At 37.6% G+C, this 19,227-nt stretch overlaps 1 protein-coding gene across 5 annotated transcripts in view; it reads left to right on the forward strand.

Moving 5' to 3' along the window:
- The window catches only part of MAP4K3 (mitogen-activated protein kinase kinase kinase kinase 3), a 205,515-nt gene that overhangs the window by 91,798 nt on the left and 94,490 nt on the right, over positions 1 to 19,227 (forward strand). For all 5 annotated transcript variants that reach the window (XM_059078812.2, XM_059078810.2, XM_067007729.1 and 2 more), the window contains one exon: positions 13,513 to 13,603. In XM_059078812.2, the coding sequence (XP_058934795.1) occupies positions 13,513 to 13,603 (91 nt within the window). The remainder of the gene's footprint in view (positions 1 to 13,512; positions 13,604 to 19,227) is intronic.

Below are 19,227 nucleotides of genomic sequence, written 5' to 3' on the forward strand. Positions count from 1 at the left end.
TTATGCAAGTATAAATGATACTTAAGCATCGTTAATCATGAGTACTAACTAAAAGACAGCCAAATAAATAGGCTGTAAGTTATGTTAAAAAACAAAATTCAACTGAGTAAATTTGTAGATCTAATTAATTGGATTTTTTTTAAGAAACTGCCACTTTTTAAAATATTTATTTATTTTATTTAGTTTTTTTGGCTGTGTCAGGTCTTAGTTACAGCATGCAGGATCTTTTGTTGCAACACATGGGCTTCTCTAGTAGTGGTGTACGAGTTTTCTCTCTCTAGTTGTGGCGCAGGTTCCAGGGCGTGTGGGCTCTGTCATTTGTGGCATGTGGGCTCTTTCTTTGAGGCACTCGAGCTCAGTAGTTGTGCCTGCGGGCTTAGTTGCCCTGGGGCATGTGAGATCTTATTTCCCTGACCGCAGATCAAACCCACATCCCCTGCATTGGAAGGCGGATTCTCTACCACTGGACCACCAGGGAAGTCCCTCCATCTAACTGGCCTTATTCAGTGATTCATGAGTCGGGTAGCATCCCGTCTAGCAAGTGGCATGGCCCTCCTAGGAGTTGTACAAAATGGAAGGTTTTTATAGGAAGAAAGGTGGGGCAGGGGACCTTTAGCAAAAGAAAAGGAAGGATTAGTTTTAGGCCAGGACATCTTTTTGCGGAGGAGGGAGTGACAAGGGTTTTATCATACAGATTGTCTTTTCTTCCTCAGGGAGAATAGAGAGGGCCCATATGACAGATTACCTCATTGATCCTGACCAGAAAATTCCAAACTGGTTTATTAAGATTACATTTCTGGTGAAGGTTGAAACTGCATTTAGGTTGGATATTAAATCTACGTTTGGTATCGTGGGCTTTAGCACAAGTGATGCCATTTTGGGCCTGTGATTTTTCTTTTTTGTTTTTTTAATTTTTTAATTTAATTTTATTTATTTTTTTATACATCATGTTCTTATTAGTCATCAGTTTTATATACATCAGTGTATACATGTGAACTCCAATTGCCCATTTCATCACACCACCATCCCCACCCCCCCACAGCCTTCCGCCCTTGGTGTCCATATGTTTGTTCTCTACATCTGTGTCTCAACTTCTGCCCTGCAAACCAATTCATTTGTACCATTTTTCTAGGTTCCACATACATGTGTTAATATACGATATTTGTTTTTCTCTTTCTGACTTACTTCACTCTGTATGACAGTCTCTAGATCCATCCACGTCTCTACATATGACCCAATTTCGTTGCTTTTTATGGCTGAGTAATATTCCATTGTATATATGTACCACAACTTCTTTATCCATTCATCTGTCGATGGGTATTTAGGTTGCTTCCATGACATGGCTATTGTAAATAGTGCTGCAGTGAACATTGGGGTGCATGTGTCTTTTTGAATTATGGTTTTCTCTAGGTATATGCCCAGTAGTGGAATTGCTGGATCATATGGTAATTCTATTTTTAGTTTTTTAAAGAACCTCCATACTGTTCTCCATAGTGGCTGTATCAATTTCCATTCCCACCAACAGTGCAAGAGGGTTCTCTTTTCTCCACACCCTCTCCAGCATTTGTTGTTTGTAGATTTTCTGATGATGCCTATTCTAACTGGTGTGAGGTGATACCTCATTGTAGTTTTGATTTGCATTTCTCTAGTAATTAGTGATGTTGAGCAGCTTTTCATGTGCTTCTTGGCCATCTGTATATCTTCTTTGGAGAAATGTCTATTTAGGTCTTCTGCCCATTTTTGGATTGGGTTGTTTGTTTCTTTAATATTGAGCTGCATGAGCTGTTTATATATTTTGGAGATTAATCCTTTGTCCGTGGATTCGCTTGCAAATATTTTCTCTCATTCTGAGGGTTGTCTTTTCATCTTGTTTATGGTTTCCTTTGCTGTGCAAAAGCTTTTAAGTTTCATTAGGTCCCATTTGTTTGTTTTTATTTCCATTACTCTAGGAGGTGGGTCAAAAAAGATCTTGCTAGGGGCTTCCCTGGTGGCGCGGTGTCCTGCCGATGCAGGGGACACAGGTTCGTGCCCTGGTCCAGGCGGATCCCACATGCCACGGAGCAGCTGGGCCCGTGAGCCATGGCCACTGAGCCTGCGCGTCCGGAGCCTGTGCTCCGCAAAGGCAGAGGCCACAACAGTGAGAGGCCCGAGTACCGCAAAAAAAAAAAAAAAATCTTGCTGTGATTTATGTCAAAGAGTGTTCTTCCAATGTTTTCCTCTAAGAATTTTATAGTGTCCAGTCTTACATTTAGGTCTCAAATCCATTTTGAGTTTATTTTTGTGTATGGTGTTAGGGAGTGTTCTAATTTCATTCTTTTACATGTAGCTGTCCAGTTTTCCCAGCACCACTTATTGAAGAGAATGTCTTTTCTCCATTGTATATCCTTGCCTCCTTTGTCAGATTAGTTGACCATAGGTGCGTGGGTTTATATCTGGGCTTTCTATCTTGTTCCATTGATCTATGTTTCTGTTTTTGTGCCAGTACCATATTTTCTTGATTACTGTAGCTTTGTAATATAGTCTGAAGTCAGGGAGTCTGATTTCTCCAGCTCCATTTTTTTCCCTCAAGACTGCTTTGGCTATTTGGGGTCTTTTGTGTCTCCATACAAATTTTAAGATTTTTTGTTCAAGTTCCATAAAAATTGCCATTGGTAATTTGATAGGGATTGCATTGAATCTGTAGATTGCTTTGGGGTAGTATAGTCATTTTCACAATATTGATTCTTCCAATCCAAGAACATGGTATATCTCTCCATCTGTTGGTATCATCTTTAATTTCTTTTATCAGTGTCTTATAGTTATCTGCATACAGGTCTTTTATCTCCCTAGGTAGGTTTATTCCTAGGTATTTTATTCTTTTTGTTGCAGTGGTAAATTGGAGTGTTTCCTTAATTTCTCCTTCAGATTTTTCATCATTAGTGTATAGGAATGCAAGAGATTTCTGTGCATTAATTTTGTATCCTGCAACATTATGTGGTTTTTCTCTTTATCAGTTATTTTCATCAGGTGAAATATTTGAAGAGTCATTTTCTTCATTCTCAATCCTTAAAAATACAAATATTGCTATTATAATTAATTTTTCCATATGTTGAAATATCAAGAAGTCAGTAGGATTATTAAACACTTCCTTTATATTTCTGTATGGTATTAATTATAGTTTGAATATTTCTCCAAAAACTAAAAATTAGGTGCTGGTTCTGTGGTTTTACAAAAAATATTTTATAACTATATGTTGTAATTCCTTAAAGCCAATTTTATCTTTTTATTTTTTATTTTTAAAAAATTATTTATCTATTTAGTTAGTTGTACCACGTCTTAGTTGTGGCTCACTGGCTCCTTAGTTGTAGCATGTGAACTCTTAGTTGTGGCATGCTTGTGGGATCTAGTTCTCTGACCAGGGATCGACCCAGGCCCCCTGCATTGGGAGCATGGAGTCTTATCCACTGGGCCACCATGGAAGTCCCAATTTTATCTTTTTAAAACCAGCCATTGGATTTCATGGTACCTAGTTTAAGATAGTAATTGGATTTCCTGGTATCCTTGTAGTTTGAGATAATAATTGACAGCTTGTTTAAGGGACTCACAGCTCTGGGTAGTGAGCTGTGGTTTTACTGAAAAATATTATTTCCATTTATTGTTTCTGTAGTATGAAAGGGAGTTTATAAGTTGTGTATTTCAAATGGTACCATGTATCATATTAAAAGGTAAATTAAAACTCGTCTTATAGTTAAAATACTTTTACATATAGCATAAATGGATATTCCCATTTCTCTGTGTTTAAAATAGAGGAATATTTGTCAGTGAGTACCCATAACATGGGCTTGAGAAACCTTATTTGTTCCCCATAGTTTAAATTTAAATTTTTTCCTCTGGCCATAGGACAGTGTGTGTGTGTGTGTGTGTGTGTGTGTGTGTGTTGAAAAACATAACATTAGATCTACCCTCTTAATAAATGTTTAAGTGTATAGTGCAATATTGTTAACTATAAGCTTAATGTTGTACAGAAGATCTCCAACATGATTGAAATTCTAGAGCTACTGAATAGCAGCTCCTCATTCACGCTGCACCCACTACCCCCCGCACCCCCTGCCCAGCTCCTGGAAACCACCGTTCTACCTTCTGTTTCCAAGAGTTTGACTATTTTAGATACCTCATAAGTGGAATCATGTAGTACTTATCCTTCTGTGACTGACTTATTTCACTCAGCATAATATCCTCAAGGTTCATCCATGTTGTACATATGCCAAGATTTCCTTTTTTATGGTTGAATAATGTTCCATTATATATATATGTACAAACACCACATTTTCTTTGTCCATTCATGTATCAGTGGACCTCTTGGCCATTGTGAATAATGCTGCAGTGAACATAGGAGTGCAAATATATCTTTGAAATCCTGATTTTAATTCTTTTCGTTAAATACCCATAAGTGGTATTGCTGGATTATATGATGATTCTCTTTTTAATTTTTTGAGCAGCCTCCATGCTGTTTTCCATTGCAGCTGCATCATTTTACATTTCCACCAAGAGTATACAGGTTGTCCAATTTCTTCACATCCTTCTCAACCCTTGTTATTTTCTATATTTTTTTATAGTGGCCATCCTAAGAGGTGTGAGTTGATACCTCATTGTGGCTTTGATTTGCATTTCCCTTCTGATTAGTGTTGAACAACTTTTCATATACCTGTGGGCCATTTGTAATGTCTTTGGAGAATTGTCTATCAAGCCCTTTGATTTTTTAATCAGGGTTTGTTTTTTTCGTGGTGTTTTGTTTGTTTGTTTTGGGGTGGTTTTTTTTTTGCTATTGAGTTGTAGGAGTTACTTATATAGTTTGGATATTAACCTCTTATCAGATATATAGTTTGTAAATATTTTCTCTTATTTTTTAGGTTGCCTTTTTGCTCTGTAACAGCTTTCTAGATTAATGTAGTCCCACTTGTCTATTTTTGCTTTTGTTCCTTGTTCTTTTCATATCATATCCAAGAAGTTATTGCTAAGACCAGTGTTAGAGATGTTTCCCCCCTATGTTTTCTTTGAGGAGTTTTATTGTTTCTGGTCTTGGGTTTAAGTCTTTAATCCGTTTTGAGTTGTGGAATTATTAGGATTTTCTACATGTAAGGTCATATCATCTGCAAGCAAGAGATAATTTTACTTCTTCCTTTCTGACTTGGATGATTTTTGTTTCTTTTCCTTGTCTCTCTGGCCACAGGACATTTAACATGATCCACGATAGGCAAAGAATCAAAAAGATGAGAATTCTTCTGGGTATATTAATTCTTAAATAAGAGCTACTTATTTTAAAATAATACCTATTATAAAACTGTTCCCTCATGTTTATTTTTCCCAGATGAATTTAATTTTATATTTTTTATGTTCAAAAATGATTCAGTTGGTATTGGAATTACATTAATTCAGAGATTAATTAATGAGACAATTGCCATATTTACCATAGTAAATTCTTCTGTTCATAAGTGAAGTGTCTTTCCATTTTTTTTTTCAGGTCTTTTAACTCCCAAAATACTTATAAATAAAGTATTTTATTAAAATGTGGCCTACACATTTTAAAGCTTCTCCTTAGATACATAATTTAATTTGATGTATGTATTCTCATTTGTTAACGTGAGGATTTTTTTTTTAATTGTTTCTGGTCGTTTTTTTCAGTTGATTTTTGTTTGCTTGCTTTCTAGGAACACAATCATATATATTGCAAATAGAGAGAATTTTGTATTTCTACTGTTCATACCACCTTATTTTTTTCACTTGGGGGTTTCAATTGCTTCATACTTCTGGAATGATTCATTAACTCTCAGATTGAGTGCCCCTATTATGTGTTGGGAGAGAGAGTGAATAAATAAATATACAGTATATTAGATGTGATAAGTGCTGTGGAGAAAAATAAAGCAGAGTAAGGGTGTTGTGGAGTTGTTGTGGGTTTCAGTTTTATATAGGGATATCAGAGACGGTCTCATCTTAAAGGCAACAGTTGAGTAGAGCCCTGGAGGAAGTGAGAAAGCAAGGCAACTGGGAGGGAAAGAACACTGCAGGTAGCTGAATAGAAAGTGCAAAGATTCTGAGTCAGGAGCTGTGTATGATATTCAAGGAAGAGCAAGGAGACCAGTGTGGCTGAAGCAGAGTAAGAGGGAGAGAAGAGTAAGAGAAACAGTGTAGAAGTACAAATAACAAATCATGCTGGGTGATAATAATAGAGGTAATAGTTACTAAACATTATGTTTGAGCCCTTGTTCTATGTACTTAGGAAGTATTCTTTCATTTAATCCTTACAATAACCTTAAGAGGGAGACACTTATCTCCGTTTCATAATGAGGAACCTGAACTCAGAGAGAGAGAATATGAATATGAATGAATTTACCCAAGATCATACAACCAGAAAGTTGTGAAACCAAGTTTCATAGTTCAATATGTTTATTTTTTGGCCGCACCATGCAGCATGAGGCATCTTAGTTCACCGACCAGGGATCTAACCAGGGCCCCCTGTAGTAGAAGCTTGGAGTCCTAACTACTGGACTTCCAGGGAAGTCCCCATAGTTAAATATTCTGATTCCAAAATATATGTCCTTAATCATGACACTGTGCTAGACATGGTGAGTCCAGCAGCAAAGTATAGATTTAATGTTATAGAAATAAGGGAGTTATCCATTTCAGTGAGTGACAACTCCAGCTTTCCAGTTGCTCAGACCATAACTTTGAAAGTCATATTTAACTCATCTCATTTTCTCATACTCCACTTCCAACCAGACTGAACCGGTTGGCTCTGTCTTCAAAATAGATCCAGTCGCTGATCACATTTTATCATCATCATTGCTCCCACCCTGGTGCAAGCCACTGCACATCTCCAGGGATTAATACATAATCTTCTAGGGACTTCCTTGGTGGTCCAGTGGTTGGGACTCTGCACTTCCACTGAAGGGGGCACGGGTTTGATCCCTGCTTGAGGAACTAAGATCCCGCAAGCTGAGCAGCGGGGCCAAAAAAGCCTTCTAAATGATTTCCCTACTTCCACCATTGCTCCACCCAGCAGTCAGAGTGATACTTTTAAATCAGATTAGCATTTCAGGTCTTTGCTGAAAACATTTCAACAGATTCCTGTCTCAGGGTAAAAGCCAAAGTCCTCATATATGATGTGTCCCCTCTTCATCCTCATCTTCTACACCCTCTCCCAGCTCAGTCCGCTGCAGTCACAGCAACCTGCTCACCATTCCTAGATAAAGCTGAGCAGCTTGAGCCTTTTCAGTGCTCCCTTCCCTCATTTGTATCTTCAGTCAAATCTCATCTTCCTCACCTGCTCTCTTAACCATTCCTGCTAAATCCCTTTTCCCTCCTTTGCTTCATTTTTCACCTTAGTACTCAACACCTTCTAATGTGCTGTACAATTTTACTGATTTATTTTGTCTATTGCCTGTCTACTTACATTAGAATATAAGCTCTGCAAAGTCAGGGATTTTTGTTTGTATTATTTTTTACTGATGCAGTCCCATTGCTGGCACATAATTGTTTAATAACGATCTGTTGAATAAATTTTTTAAAAAAGAAAAAGAAAGAAGGGAGTTATTTAAGGTTTGACCTTAAGCTGTTATAGTTAAGATTGTGCACATTTTATGTCTCCTGTAAGTTTCTTAAAGTCAAGGAAAGTCTTGTTCATTTCTGGAACTCTACTCATGGTGTCTAGTACGTTCTCTTTTATATCATATTAGCTGCTCAGTGTATGGTGGTTGTTGAATGTCTTCTCAACAGGGAATGTCCTAAGAATAACTATTCATCTTTACCCAAATGAAAGCATTAGATATTTTCACAAATAATATATATACACAAATACACACTCACACACATATTTCTTTACATACTTATATGCTAAAAGGTAAATCAGATCTATAACAAGTTAACATCCTTTACACTCTTTAAAAATTATAATTAAAAGTATTTTAAATTCTAATCTGCTCTATTGTTAGTTACCATGTAAATTAACTTTTGATACTGCAGAGAATTATTTCATTATCATGACATTTGTCAAGACACTTCTGGAAAACCATGGCAGCTTCTGAGAGTCATGAACATGTTAAACATTTAGAAGAGAGATATAAAGATGACTAAAGGAACATAAAAAAAACAAAGAATTGAAATAAACAACAAACAAAAGGTAATTGACGGTGACATGTAAACTCGTTTCCTTCATAGGGGAAAGAACTACAGAAACAGAAGATACACACTTTACAAATAGACCAAGAGTTGGTTTCCTAAAGATTTGTCTGTTGTTTAACCTCCCAATACGATAACTCTTACATTTCCTGTTTGTTTTTCATATAACCTCTACTTCCACTCAGTGTGCAGATACTCATCAGTTGCCTTCATTACAATTACTCAGGCTTAGATGCGTAAACTGTTAAAAAGCACAGAATGGTAACACTACCTCCCAGCCAGTAGTTCTGTTGCAACAGCTTTGCCATATTTATGTAACAACAGTATTTGTGTAATTATTTGCTTTATTGAATTTTTTGCTTATTTTTAAAAGATGTGAGTGGATAGTTCATTGTCAGAGTGCTTATGTTAATGATAAGAAGAGTAGGTCTTACAAACTTAATACAGTTGACGCCAGTGAAAATAATTAGGCATGCCAAAAAGGCAGTTAGTTGTTTATCAGTTTGATCTAAGATTATGTATTATTTTGTCAAAGAAAAAGTAAATAATTGTATGAAATGTTGGAAATACCGTGATTGTCAGTTTGTATCTAAAAAGGCAAGAGGGCCTCCCCAGTGGTGCAGTGGTTAAGAATCCACCTGCCAATGCAGGGGACATGGGTTTGAGCCCTGGTCCAGGAAGATCCCACATGCCGCGGAGCAACTAAGCCCGTGCACCGCAACTACTGAGCCTGTGCTTTACAGCCCGCGAGCCACAATACTGAGCCCACGAGCCACAACTACTGAAGGCCATGCACCTAAACCCTGTGCTCCACAACAAAAGAAGCCACCCCAATGAGAATCCCACTCACTGCAACAAAGAGTAGCCTCTGCTCGCCACAACTAGAGAAGGTCTGCATGCAGCAGTGAAGACCCAATGCAGCCAAAACTAATAAATAAATAAATAAACAAACAAACAAGGCAAGGAAGTATTAGGGAGTCTATGTTTTATTGTAGTTTTCAGAGAGAGAACCACTCCCATAACATTCAAGTGTCCTTTTGCTCTCCCATATTTGACTAAATATAGCTTTTTACAGGAAAGCATTGTATTAAAAAATAAATTATATAAAAAATCAAATAGAAATGCCTATAATCTTGTTCATTATATCTGTGCTCTATTAGAGGGACAGAGTCTCGTGTTTGTTAACCCACTAAAACATTAGTGAAGCCCCTCCTACAGTTTAGACAACCTTTTTCGTAAATGGATGGTAATAATTATATCAGTTTAGGATAGATAATGCTAACTACTGTAATAACTAAGCTAGATCATAATATAATTTTATTTCAAGTTTATGCAATAGTTTAGAGCAGATGTTCAAGTTGTTGGATGACTTTTTTTCTTTGGGTGACTCAGGGACCCAGACTTCTTGCATTTTCTGGGACCTCATAGTGTCATGTAGCCTGCTAATGGGAAAAGAAAGAGTAGGAAAATGACACATTATTTTTGCTCACATTCCATTGGCAAGAACTGTTCTCTTGGGCACATCACGTTGACTGGGAAATGTTGTCTTTTGGTGGGATAATTGCCTCCCACCAGTAACTTCCACACTATGGAAGGGAGAGCACAGATTATTTGTGAATGGCTAGCCAGCTCTGCCACAGTGATAATGTTGATAGTAATCATGTATTAGTTTCCTGTGGCTATGTTAACAAGTTCTACAAACTTGGTGACTTGAAACAGCACAAATTTATTCTCTTAAAGTTCTGGAATTTAGAAGTCCAAAGTGTGTTTCACTGGGTCAAGATCAAAATCTTAGCAGAGCTGCCTTCCTCTGAATACTCTAAGGGAGAATCAATTTCCTTGCCTTTTCTAGCTTCTAGAAATGCATTCCTTGCATTTGTTCATTCTTGGCCTCTTCCTCCATCCTCAAAGCCAGCAACGTAGCATCTTGCTCCTTGCCTTCTTATAGTCAAGTGTCCCTCTGCCTCTTCTTATAAGGACACTTGTGATTACATTAAGGGCCCACCCAGATAATTCACGATAATCTCCCCATCACAAGATCCGTAACTTAATCATACTTGCACGCCCCTTTTTGCCATGTATGGTAACGTTCACAGGTTTCAGAGGTTAGCACCTGGCCATCTTTGGGGCCATTATTCAGCCTACTACAGGTAGTTAACATTTATTGAACACTTAGTATTGTGTCATGTTTATTCTGAGAACTTTGCATGTGTAAGTTTGTATTTTTCTGCCTGTCTACTTGATTTATTCATGATCTGCTCTACTTGTAGGCTTGCTTATTTTTCTCAATTAGGTTTTGTTTTTATTTTTCCCATTCTTTGGAAGAGGTATTCTTCACTTTAATGTCAAAAATTTTACCGAAAACTCATAGACTCTCAGAATTGGAAAGAATTTTTCAAAATTATCTTGTCTAACCATCCCATTGGGGTGGCTGTTAATTTATCCTTTAGAATGTATTTCTCTTGAACTTTGAAGAAAGTCCTTTAACTCTGTTAGGCTCCTTTGGATTAATTAGTGTATTAAACTGCTTTCTTTTTTCCTGCCCAAATCTACCTTTTTTCAGTTACCTTTAAAGATCAAATTGTGGAATTTTTCTTTGGATTTTATAACCACATGGAGATGACTCAATAGGACAAAAAGGATGCACTTTGGATCATTAACATTTCCTGGGAAAGACGTAGTTGAAGGCTTAAAAAGCCATTCCTAGATTTTAGTGAAACCACAGGAGTAGCAAACAAACAATTGTATAAAACATGCTAATAACTGGATGAAATTAAACCAAAAGCAGTTGCTCCTGATTTAGAGTCATCATATAGTAGAATTATGTGCTATGATTATGATTATGCTATTATTATGATTCATTCAGGTAACAGCTTCATTGATTGCATATTAGGTGCTAGGGATACAGAAATGATGAAGGTATCATTCTGTCCTAGACGATGTAACACTCCAGTGAGAACATAGATATGAAGACATTGATGCAGTGATGCTTACAGGTATAATAGAAACCACAACTCAAGGTAGCTTAAACAGCACAAGGAGTTTATTGGTCATGAACAGGTACATCTGAAAATTACCAGGCAGATGAGGCTTCCTGTAGTAGCTCAGTTACACTGGTCATGTGCCTTCTTCCTTCCCCCTTTTTCATGTTTCTTCTCAGTGTTTTCTGCAGATCAGTGGCTGCCTTGGAGGTTGTGTGACGACTAACTTCAGGGCTGCTCCTAGAAAGAGAGCTGCTGTCCTCTAACTATTAAACTAGTCCTAGAGTTCAGGCTGACTGTATCAACTTTGATCTCGTGTAACCCAGTCACTGAATTGGGGAAAAGTATAATCGAAAGGCAGGTGAAAAGCAAAATTTAGAACTTTCAAAGTATTTCGTATATCCCTGAAGATTGGAGTTAGTCTCATTATGGCTTCATTATGTTTATCTTGGATTTTTTTTAATATACTGAATCAGAAATTCTTACTGGTGGGAAGTAAACCCGGAAGATCCTAGTTCAGTGATTTTCTTTTGAGATTTTGAAGGCATAAAAATTTTCTATTCTCCCTTTGGAGGACTTTGATTTTGTACTCATTTCATTGCAGAAATTACGAATCTGACATACTGTCTCTTCTCTACTACTTCTTCCCTTGTCACTGGGGCAGTAAGGTTGGTTTTGATATTGAGTTCAGGTGGTTCATGGTTAGGCTACTTTCAAGCCTCGGTTACATTTACAGTAGGAAAATGCCAGGCCATAAGTGTCAGGGCTTGCCGTAACAACCTCATATTTACGATTTAAACTTTAGTTTGGGAAACCTATTTTTGGTTTTGCCACTAATATACATTTAATCAGGCAATTCATAGTATATAATGCTTTAAAAACTGAATTAGTAATACAAAGTGCTTTGATTTCAATGTAAGCAATTCCACGTGTTCTCTTTCTGCTTAGTCTCTGGTTTACCACATTTGCATTCATGGCAGTTCTGTCTCTCTCCATGACAAATGTTCATTCAGGAACCAGGAACATGTGTGACACTGTTACAGGATTGCCAGATCTTATTTTGAAGAATATGGGCAGGGAGGGAGTAAAAGGAGAGAGATACTTGCTTATAGTCTGACCAGGCTTAAATACAATCCCATTCCACATCCCAACAAAGCTGGAGCAAGGCACTCCAATACAGGATAGGCCTGTGGGCGGCGGTGGGCGGGGGGGGGGCTTCTGGTAAACCAGTACTGCTAGAGTAAGGCCTCTCAGCTCTAGCAAGAGAGCTGTGGAGGTACGTTTGATAGTCTCGGTGTATAAGGATTCCTGCCCTAACTTAAAAAAGAATTGCTTCCTTGTGCAAAACTATATTAAATGTTGGGACTTCCCTGGTGGCGCAGTGGTTAAGAATCCGCCTGCCAATGCAGGGGACACGGGTTCACGGAGCAACTAAGCCCGTGCACCACAACTACTGAGCCTGCGCTCTAGAGCCCGTGAGCCACAACTGCTGAGCCCACATGCCACAACTACTGAAGCCCACACGCCTAGAGCCCGTGCTCCACATCAAGAGAAGCCACCACAAGGAGAAGCCCGCACGCCACAACGAAGAGTTGCCCCTGCTCGCCATAACTAGAGAAAGCCCACGCGCAGCAACAAAGACCCAATGCAGCCAAAAATAAATAAATAAATAAAATTATATTGAATGTTATTTGCTAAGAAAGGGAAAACATAATGTATTTCTAGTGAATTATATGATGATTATATCCCAGGCATAATTGTAATAATAGCAAATGCTTATCTAGTGCTTACTCTGTCAGATACTGTTCTAAGCATTTTACATACATTAGCCCACTTAACCCTTACAATAGCCATATGAGATGGATTATTATTAGTTTTATCCCTATTTTACAGAGGAAGAAATTGGCACAGAGAGGTCAAGTAACTTGCCCAAGTTCACACAGCTTAGTAAGGGACAGAGTTAGGATTTGAATCCAACATAGTCTGGGACCAGAGTTCATACATTTTAATCATTGTACTTTACTTTCTGTCAAGATAGGACTGAAATTGTCATTAAAAATAATATCAATAGGGCTTCCCTGGTGGCACAGTGGTTGAGAGTCTGCCTGCCGATTCAGGGGACACGGGTTCGTGCCCCGGTCCGAGAAGATCCCACATGCCGCGGAGCGGCTGGGCCCGTGAGCCATGGCCGCTGAGCCTGCGTGTCCGCAGCATGTGCTCCACGACGGGAGAGGCCACAACAGTGAGAGGCCCGCGTACCGCAAAAAAATAAAATAAAATAAAGTAATATCAATAACGTTATTTTTTACGTTTTGAAACAAATAGACATTTTGAAATTTACCTACTAAATATTCAACTTGCTTATTTTTTATTCTAGGAGAAGACTTTGCAGTTGTGCAGCAAGAAATTATTATGATGAAAGACTGTAAGCACCCAAATATTGTTGCTTATTTTGGAAGCTATCTCAGGTACATTGTTTGTTTCCCTTATGAAAAGCAATAATGATTTCCATCACCTAATACATTTAACAAAATAAAGTTAGCTCTAATACCATGTTTTGTAGTTTTCTTCATGCTTTGAAAATAAGATATTTTCATATGAATGGAATTTTTATTTATGACCTCTTTATGTTAATTCTGTAACCAATACCATAGTCTGTGATTTGTCTTTTATAACTCTTGGGAATTCTGGGTGTAGTTTCAATGAGGAAGCTGGCAAGTAAAAACTGACTTTTATGGTTAGTCTTCCTGTGATAGACCAGAGACCTAAATATGCCATTCTGTTGCCCCTTTCTTCTAGTCTTGGGTGAATTTACAAAGTATATCTGTTGTTTTTATTAGAACCTTTAGAACCTTTGCTTTTCTTTTGTGCTTCTAGCCTCAAAGTATTGTATCATCCCTTCCCTTCATTTTGTCCAGAGGATTAGGAGTTATAATTATTTTACTACTTATTTTCCCAGGTCCTAAAGTGAACTTAGAAAGACTGAATTTGCCGCCCCTTGTTTTGGTTTGGCAGGACCAAGCCAGGTTCCCCAGGTCATATTCCATAGGGGATGACCACAGGGCCAGATCTTGTGTTTCCGTTCACTTCTGTCTGCAGTTGAGTTGAGCACGGTGACCTAGTTGTTTCCAAGTTTCCTTCCAAAGGGGAAGGATTAGAGAATGTTTTCTTAGGTATTTAAAAAACTCTTCTGTTTGGTTCCCATATACTGTAGGGTAAGAATAAGGATGTATCTTATTACAGCTCCCATTCTGTCTGTGAGCCAAGTACAAAACACTTCTTTTCTGATGCAGGCACAGCATATAGAAAAGACTGGGCACTTCTGCCCTCTCTTCCTTCCAGCTTGTGAAAGGCCAGGCAGACCAGCTCTTCTTGATTGTGACCGCTCTTGGATAGCTTTGATCGCCCACCTTCATCGAGGTCAAAGGGTGGGTTTGATGGGGACTTTAGTTCACGTAGGGACAGGTGCTACCCCGAGGTCATTGGCTGTTAAACACTTTGAATGGGTTCTTTAACAGCCAGTTTAAAACTGCTTTAATGGTGGGTGGTTCAGACAACAACCTAACAAGTTTTTGCATCAGTTTTTATCTTATGGACAGACCCAGCACGGGCAGTTACTCTGTCAGCTCAAAGAAGTCTCTTACAGTCATTTAAGCTCATGATACAAATAGTTGATTTCTGCCAACACATGTAAATTGTCACTTCCAAACAATTTGTTTCACTGTTATTGGTCCTAACAAAATGATCCTACTTAGACTCATTTGGGAGAAGCATTACAAAGTTTTCTTCCCCCAAGAGCAAACAGACCATTTTTTAAGAGTTTTTGTGTTTCCCCAGGGACATTGAACTGAGAATTTCTCAAATATAGTCTGAGTCTCCCAGAAGTATGGGACCATCCAAAGCCTAACCAGTTATTCCAGGAGAGCCCCACCCACTTACATGGCAACCTTGGTGTGGTGAAATGAGCACGATCTTTTTGCCACAGAGACAATAGTATAGTTGGTAGTTTAGAGCTTGAGTTCTGGAGTCAGGTTGGTTGGGTTAGTTGAGTCCTGACTCCATCACTTACTAACTTTGTGACTTATGGCAAATTACTTAACCAGTAAAAATAAGGATAATAATAATAATAGATACATGATGTGATAACTATAAGGGTAATTGGTAAATACAAGTAAAGTGTTAAGAACAATGGTTAGAGCATAATAAATGCTCAATAAATGTTAACTTGTATTACTACTACTGTTGCTATGATTACTATTACTGTTAACTGTTTTTTAAATACCATCAGGTTAGTGCCTAATTTGATCTTTTCAACAACACTCTTAGGAATATTACTCTATGGTAAATATTATTTCCATTTTACAAATAAGGTGTTTGGGAGTTTCACATCGAGTATTTAGTTCACAGTCTCATTTCACATTATTGACAGAGGAGGGTCCTAATTCTTTCTGTGGTATTGTGCTTATGGATCACATGACTTTTGACTTGGCCTTTCTACTTCCTTGCCAAAAAAGCTGACCAAATAAACTACCAGTACTTCACACCCACCCGCCCCACCCCCCAAAACTCAAAAAGTAACACTAAGCTAAACTGGACATTTGACTTTCTGGGTTACTTAGGCAAGAGCCTTCCCACACAGGTTAGGCAGCAAAATGCTTGATCTTGTTACCGGAATACAGAATTCCTTTTGGGTTTGTATTCATTTTTGTTGAGACTTGGGGCAAAATAGCACAACTCTGTAGTAGCATACTCTTTAACCTTAACCATGAGACATACTACAAGAGAGCCAATTTGAGGTTATGCCTAACAAAAATTGTACTTACTTTTAGATATCAGGAACCATGTATTCTGACTGTAGTTTGAATATCCTTTTTTAAAAAGTAAACCTTTTACTTTTTTTTTTTTTTTGTGTGTGTGTGTGTGTGTGTGTGTGTGTGTGTGTGGTATGCGGGCCTCACTGTTGTGGCCTCTCCCGTTGCGGAGCACAGGCTCCGGACGCGCAGGCTCAGCGGCCATGGCTCACGGGCCCAGCCGCTCCGCGGCATGTGGGATCCTCCCAGACCGGGGCACGAACCCGTGTCCCCTGCATCGGCAGGCGGACCCTCAACCACTGCGCCACCAGGGAAGCCCTAAACCTTTTACTTTTGAAGTAAAAAAAGTAAAAGTAAACCTTTTACTTTTGAAACCTTTTACCTTTGAAGCATAGTATACATATAGAACAGTGTGCAAACTTCTGTTTTGTGTGTAACTCGATGGATTTTTTTTAGAGGATACTTTTATTTTAATCTAAGTATAAGAATACAGAGAGCAAAACTGCCCAGAAACCATAATGAAACAGACAAAATTAGGGTCATTCTTTTTTTTTTTAATAAAGCATGTTCATTTGGAGTTGTATGATCTGATATAGGAAAACTGATTTAAATATATAATTTTATTCTGTAACGTGTAGTTGATGAAAGTGATACCAAAGCAAATGGTAGTATAATGTGGAACAGCGATTAATTTTCTCTTTCTTTAGCTCTTTTCTTCTATAGAAATTCTTCCCTGCTTCACTAATTATTAAAGTCTAGACTCAGGCGAATTTGGACTGTGAGATAATGATTAGCCTTGTGGGGTGTGAGAGCTAGAAGGGACTAAGAGGTCTTGTCACTTAGCCCACTTTTTTCTTTTTTTTTTTTCTGATAGAAGAGAGACTGATGGATAAGTGACTTCTTTAGGTTATCCAGCTACTCATTGTTGGTGCTGGGATTTAAACCTGGCTCTGCAGGTACCTAGCCAGCCGTCTTTTTGGTATACATATTACTTAGTCCGGAAATGGCAGATTTAGTCTCAAAGGGAACATGGTTTCTTGGCTTCTTTCTCATTACTGAATGATTTTTCAGAAGGTAAGGAGCTTGTTTCTTTGAACTTGATACAAACCCCCTAAAATATATACTGTTCTTATTGACCTTCTTCCTTCTATCTTGTTGCCATTATAGTCTATTATAACAAATTTGGACCAAAAAAATTGAGTAAACTGAAGTAACATGGTTTGACCATTAATAAATTTCCCCTCCAGGAAATCAGACTTAACTCTATGAATTTACTGAATAGATGACCAGCAAATAATTAAGTTCAGAAGCGTATTTTATAACAGGGTTATAGTGAGCTATGCTCACTTCCCAAAGAAATACTGAGACTGAGCTCCTGTAAAACAGAAGCCTAATACTCTTGATGGGGCCTTCCTTACTTGCTCTTCAATATCATTAAAAGCCTGTGTTTATTAAGTGCCTAATTACACATACTGTACAACAAGAACTGGATAGAGAAAACTTTTCTCTGAAAGTTTAGAATTTAAAGTAAATATTCCTGGTTTGGTATATATTTTTATCTGTGTATTTCTGTGTGTATATTTATAAAACAACAGAGTTAAATCACCATAGACCTATTCTTTATTCTCAGTAGAGCTAAACTATTGCTTCTTTTAAGCAAAGAATGATCTTAACTTCAGATTCTTCTAAGCATTCCGTAGCCCAGCATATCCTTTAAGAATAAATTAAGAAAATTGGAACATTCCTTTCTAGTTTGAACTCATAATGCTCAGCTTTGAATAACAGCAAATGATCCTCAAAAGGTAAGCTGTCAGAAGATCAGATCCATACACTGAAAACACTTTTATTTAGATCAGATATTTTAAACCTTTGAAATCCAGAGTACTAGTTTAGATGAACATGATTTAGCTCATAGTAATAATATATTTATAAATCATCACCACTTACAAAGTGTTTTTACATTATTTCTTAGGATGTCTAGAGTGCTGTATTGATTTCTGGAGATGTTAAGATAGATAAAACAGCCTTGCCTTTAAGGAGCTTACTATTGAATAGAAAAAATAGACATGAGCAAATAATTGCAATGCTAGGTGCAGGAATCATTTTGACGTAAGATATAAAGTGATAAAGATGGTAGAATATCTGATTTTGTCAAAGGGAATCAGAGAGAGCTCTTTGAATGATGTTATTCCCAAATACTTGGTGTTAAAGTATTAGTATGCACTTACTGTGGTGTGTATATGTATGTAGAAAATTGTAATTTCTGACAAAGGAACTGGATGCATGAAAAAATCATGAAGTGTTCAGGAGATAGCTAATAATCTCATATTAGAGTTTAAGGGGAAAGGGTGTAGTTCAGCAGGTTAAGGCTGTGGAGATTTAGGCAAAAAAGAAGCCTTTTATGCCTTAATTAGGACCTATATGTATTGAACATACTTGTTGGAAGGTTCTAACACAGAGGTAGTATGTTCTATGGGGGGGATGGACTTGGGGTATAGGGTATTGAGACAGGAGTCAGTTAATTTTATATGGTACAGTTATTACAGTAATCCAAGAAAGAGATGGTAGTCCCTTGAGTTATATAGAAACTGGAAGAAATTTTTTTTTCAAGAGCCAGAGACAGGACTTGCCAGGGAAACCACAGAATCTTAACTGAAAATGTGTTTTTGAATGCTCACACTATGAAAATAAAAATTACAGTTAAGTCACTTTAATTTATACCCAGCCTACTGTCTTTTTTTTAAAAAGGAACCTTAATTTTGGAATATGTTAGATTTACATAAAAGTTGCAAAGACAGTACAGAATTCTTGCAGCTTTCCCTGTTGTTAACATCTTACATAACCCTAGGACATTTGTCAAAACTAAGAAATTAACATTGGTACAATAATATTAGCTAAACTAAGATACTGCATTTGGATTTTACCAGTTTTTCACTAATGGTCCTCTTTAAGTAAGAAATTTGGTGGAACTACCTTATGAGATACTTCTTTATACCAGTATTGCTGGGGTATTTCTACGGAACATTTGTTGAGGGATGCTGATATGTGAAAAAAATGGGTCTATGGAAAAAATAATTGGGGGATGTAGCGAACTAAGCAAAATTAGAGAAGTTGTATTTCTTCTTTCTCTTCTTCATTTTCCCTCTCCCCTCTGCTCTGTTATCTTTTCCCCTTCTTCCTCTTCTCCATTCTCCCCTTCCCAACTTTCCATCCCCTTTCTTCCCCTCTTTCTAATCTTCCTCCTCCTTTTCCCACCTTTTCTTCCCTCTCCACACCTACTC

Source organism: Kogia breviceps, chromosome 11 (genome assembly GCF_026419965.1).
Source record: "Kogia breviceps isolate mKogBre1 chromosome 11, mKogBre1 haplotype 1, whole genome shotgun sequence".
Classification (NCBI taxonomy): domain Eukaryota; kingdom Metazoa; phylum Chordata; class Mammalia; order Artiodactyla; family Physeteridae; genus Kogia; species Kogia breviceps.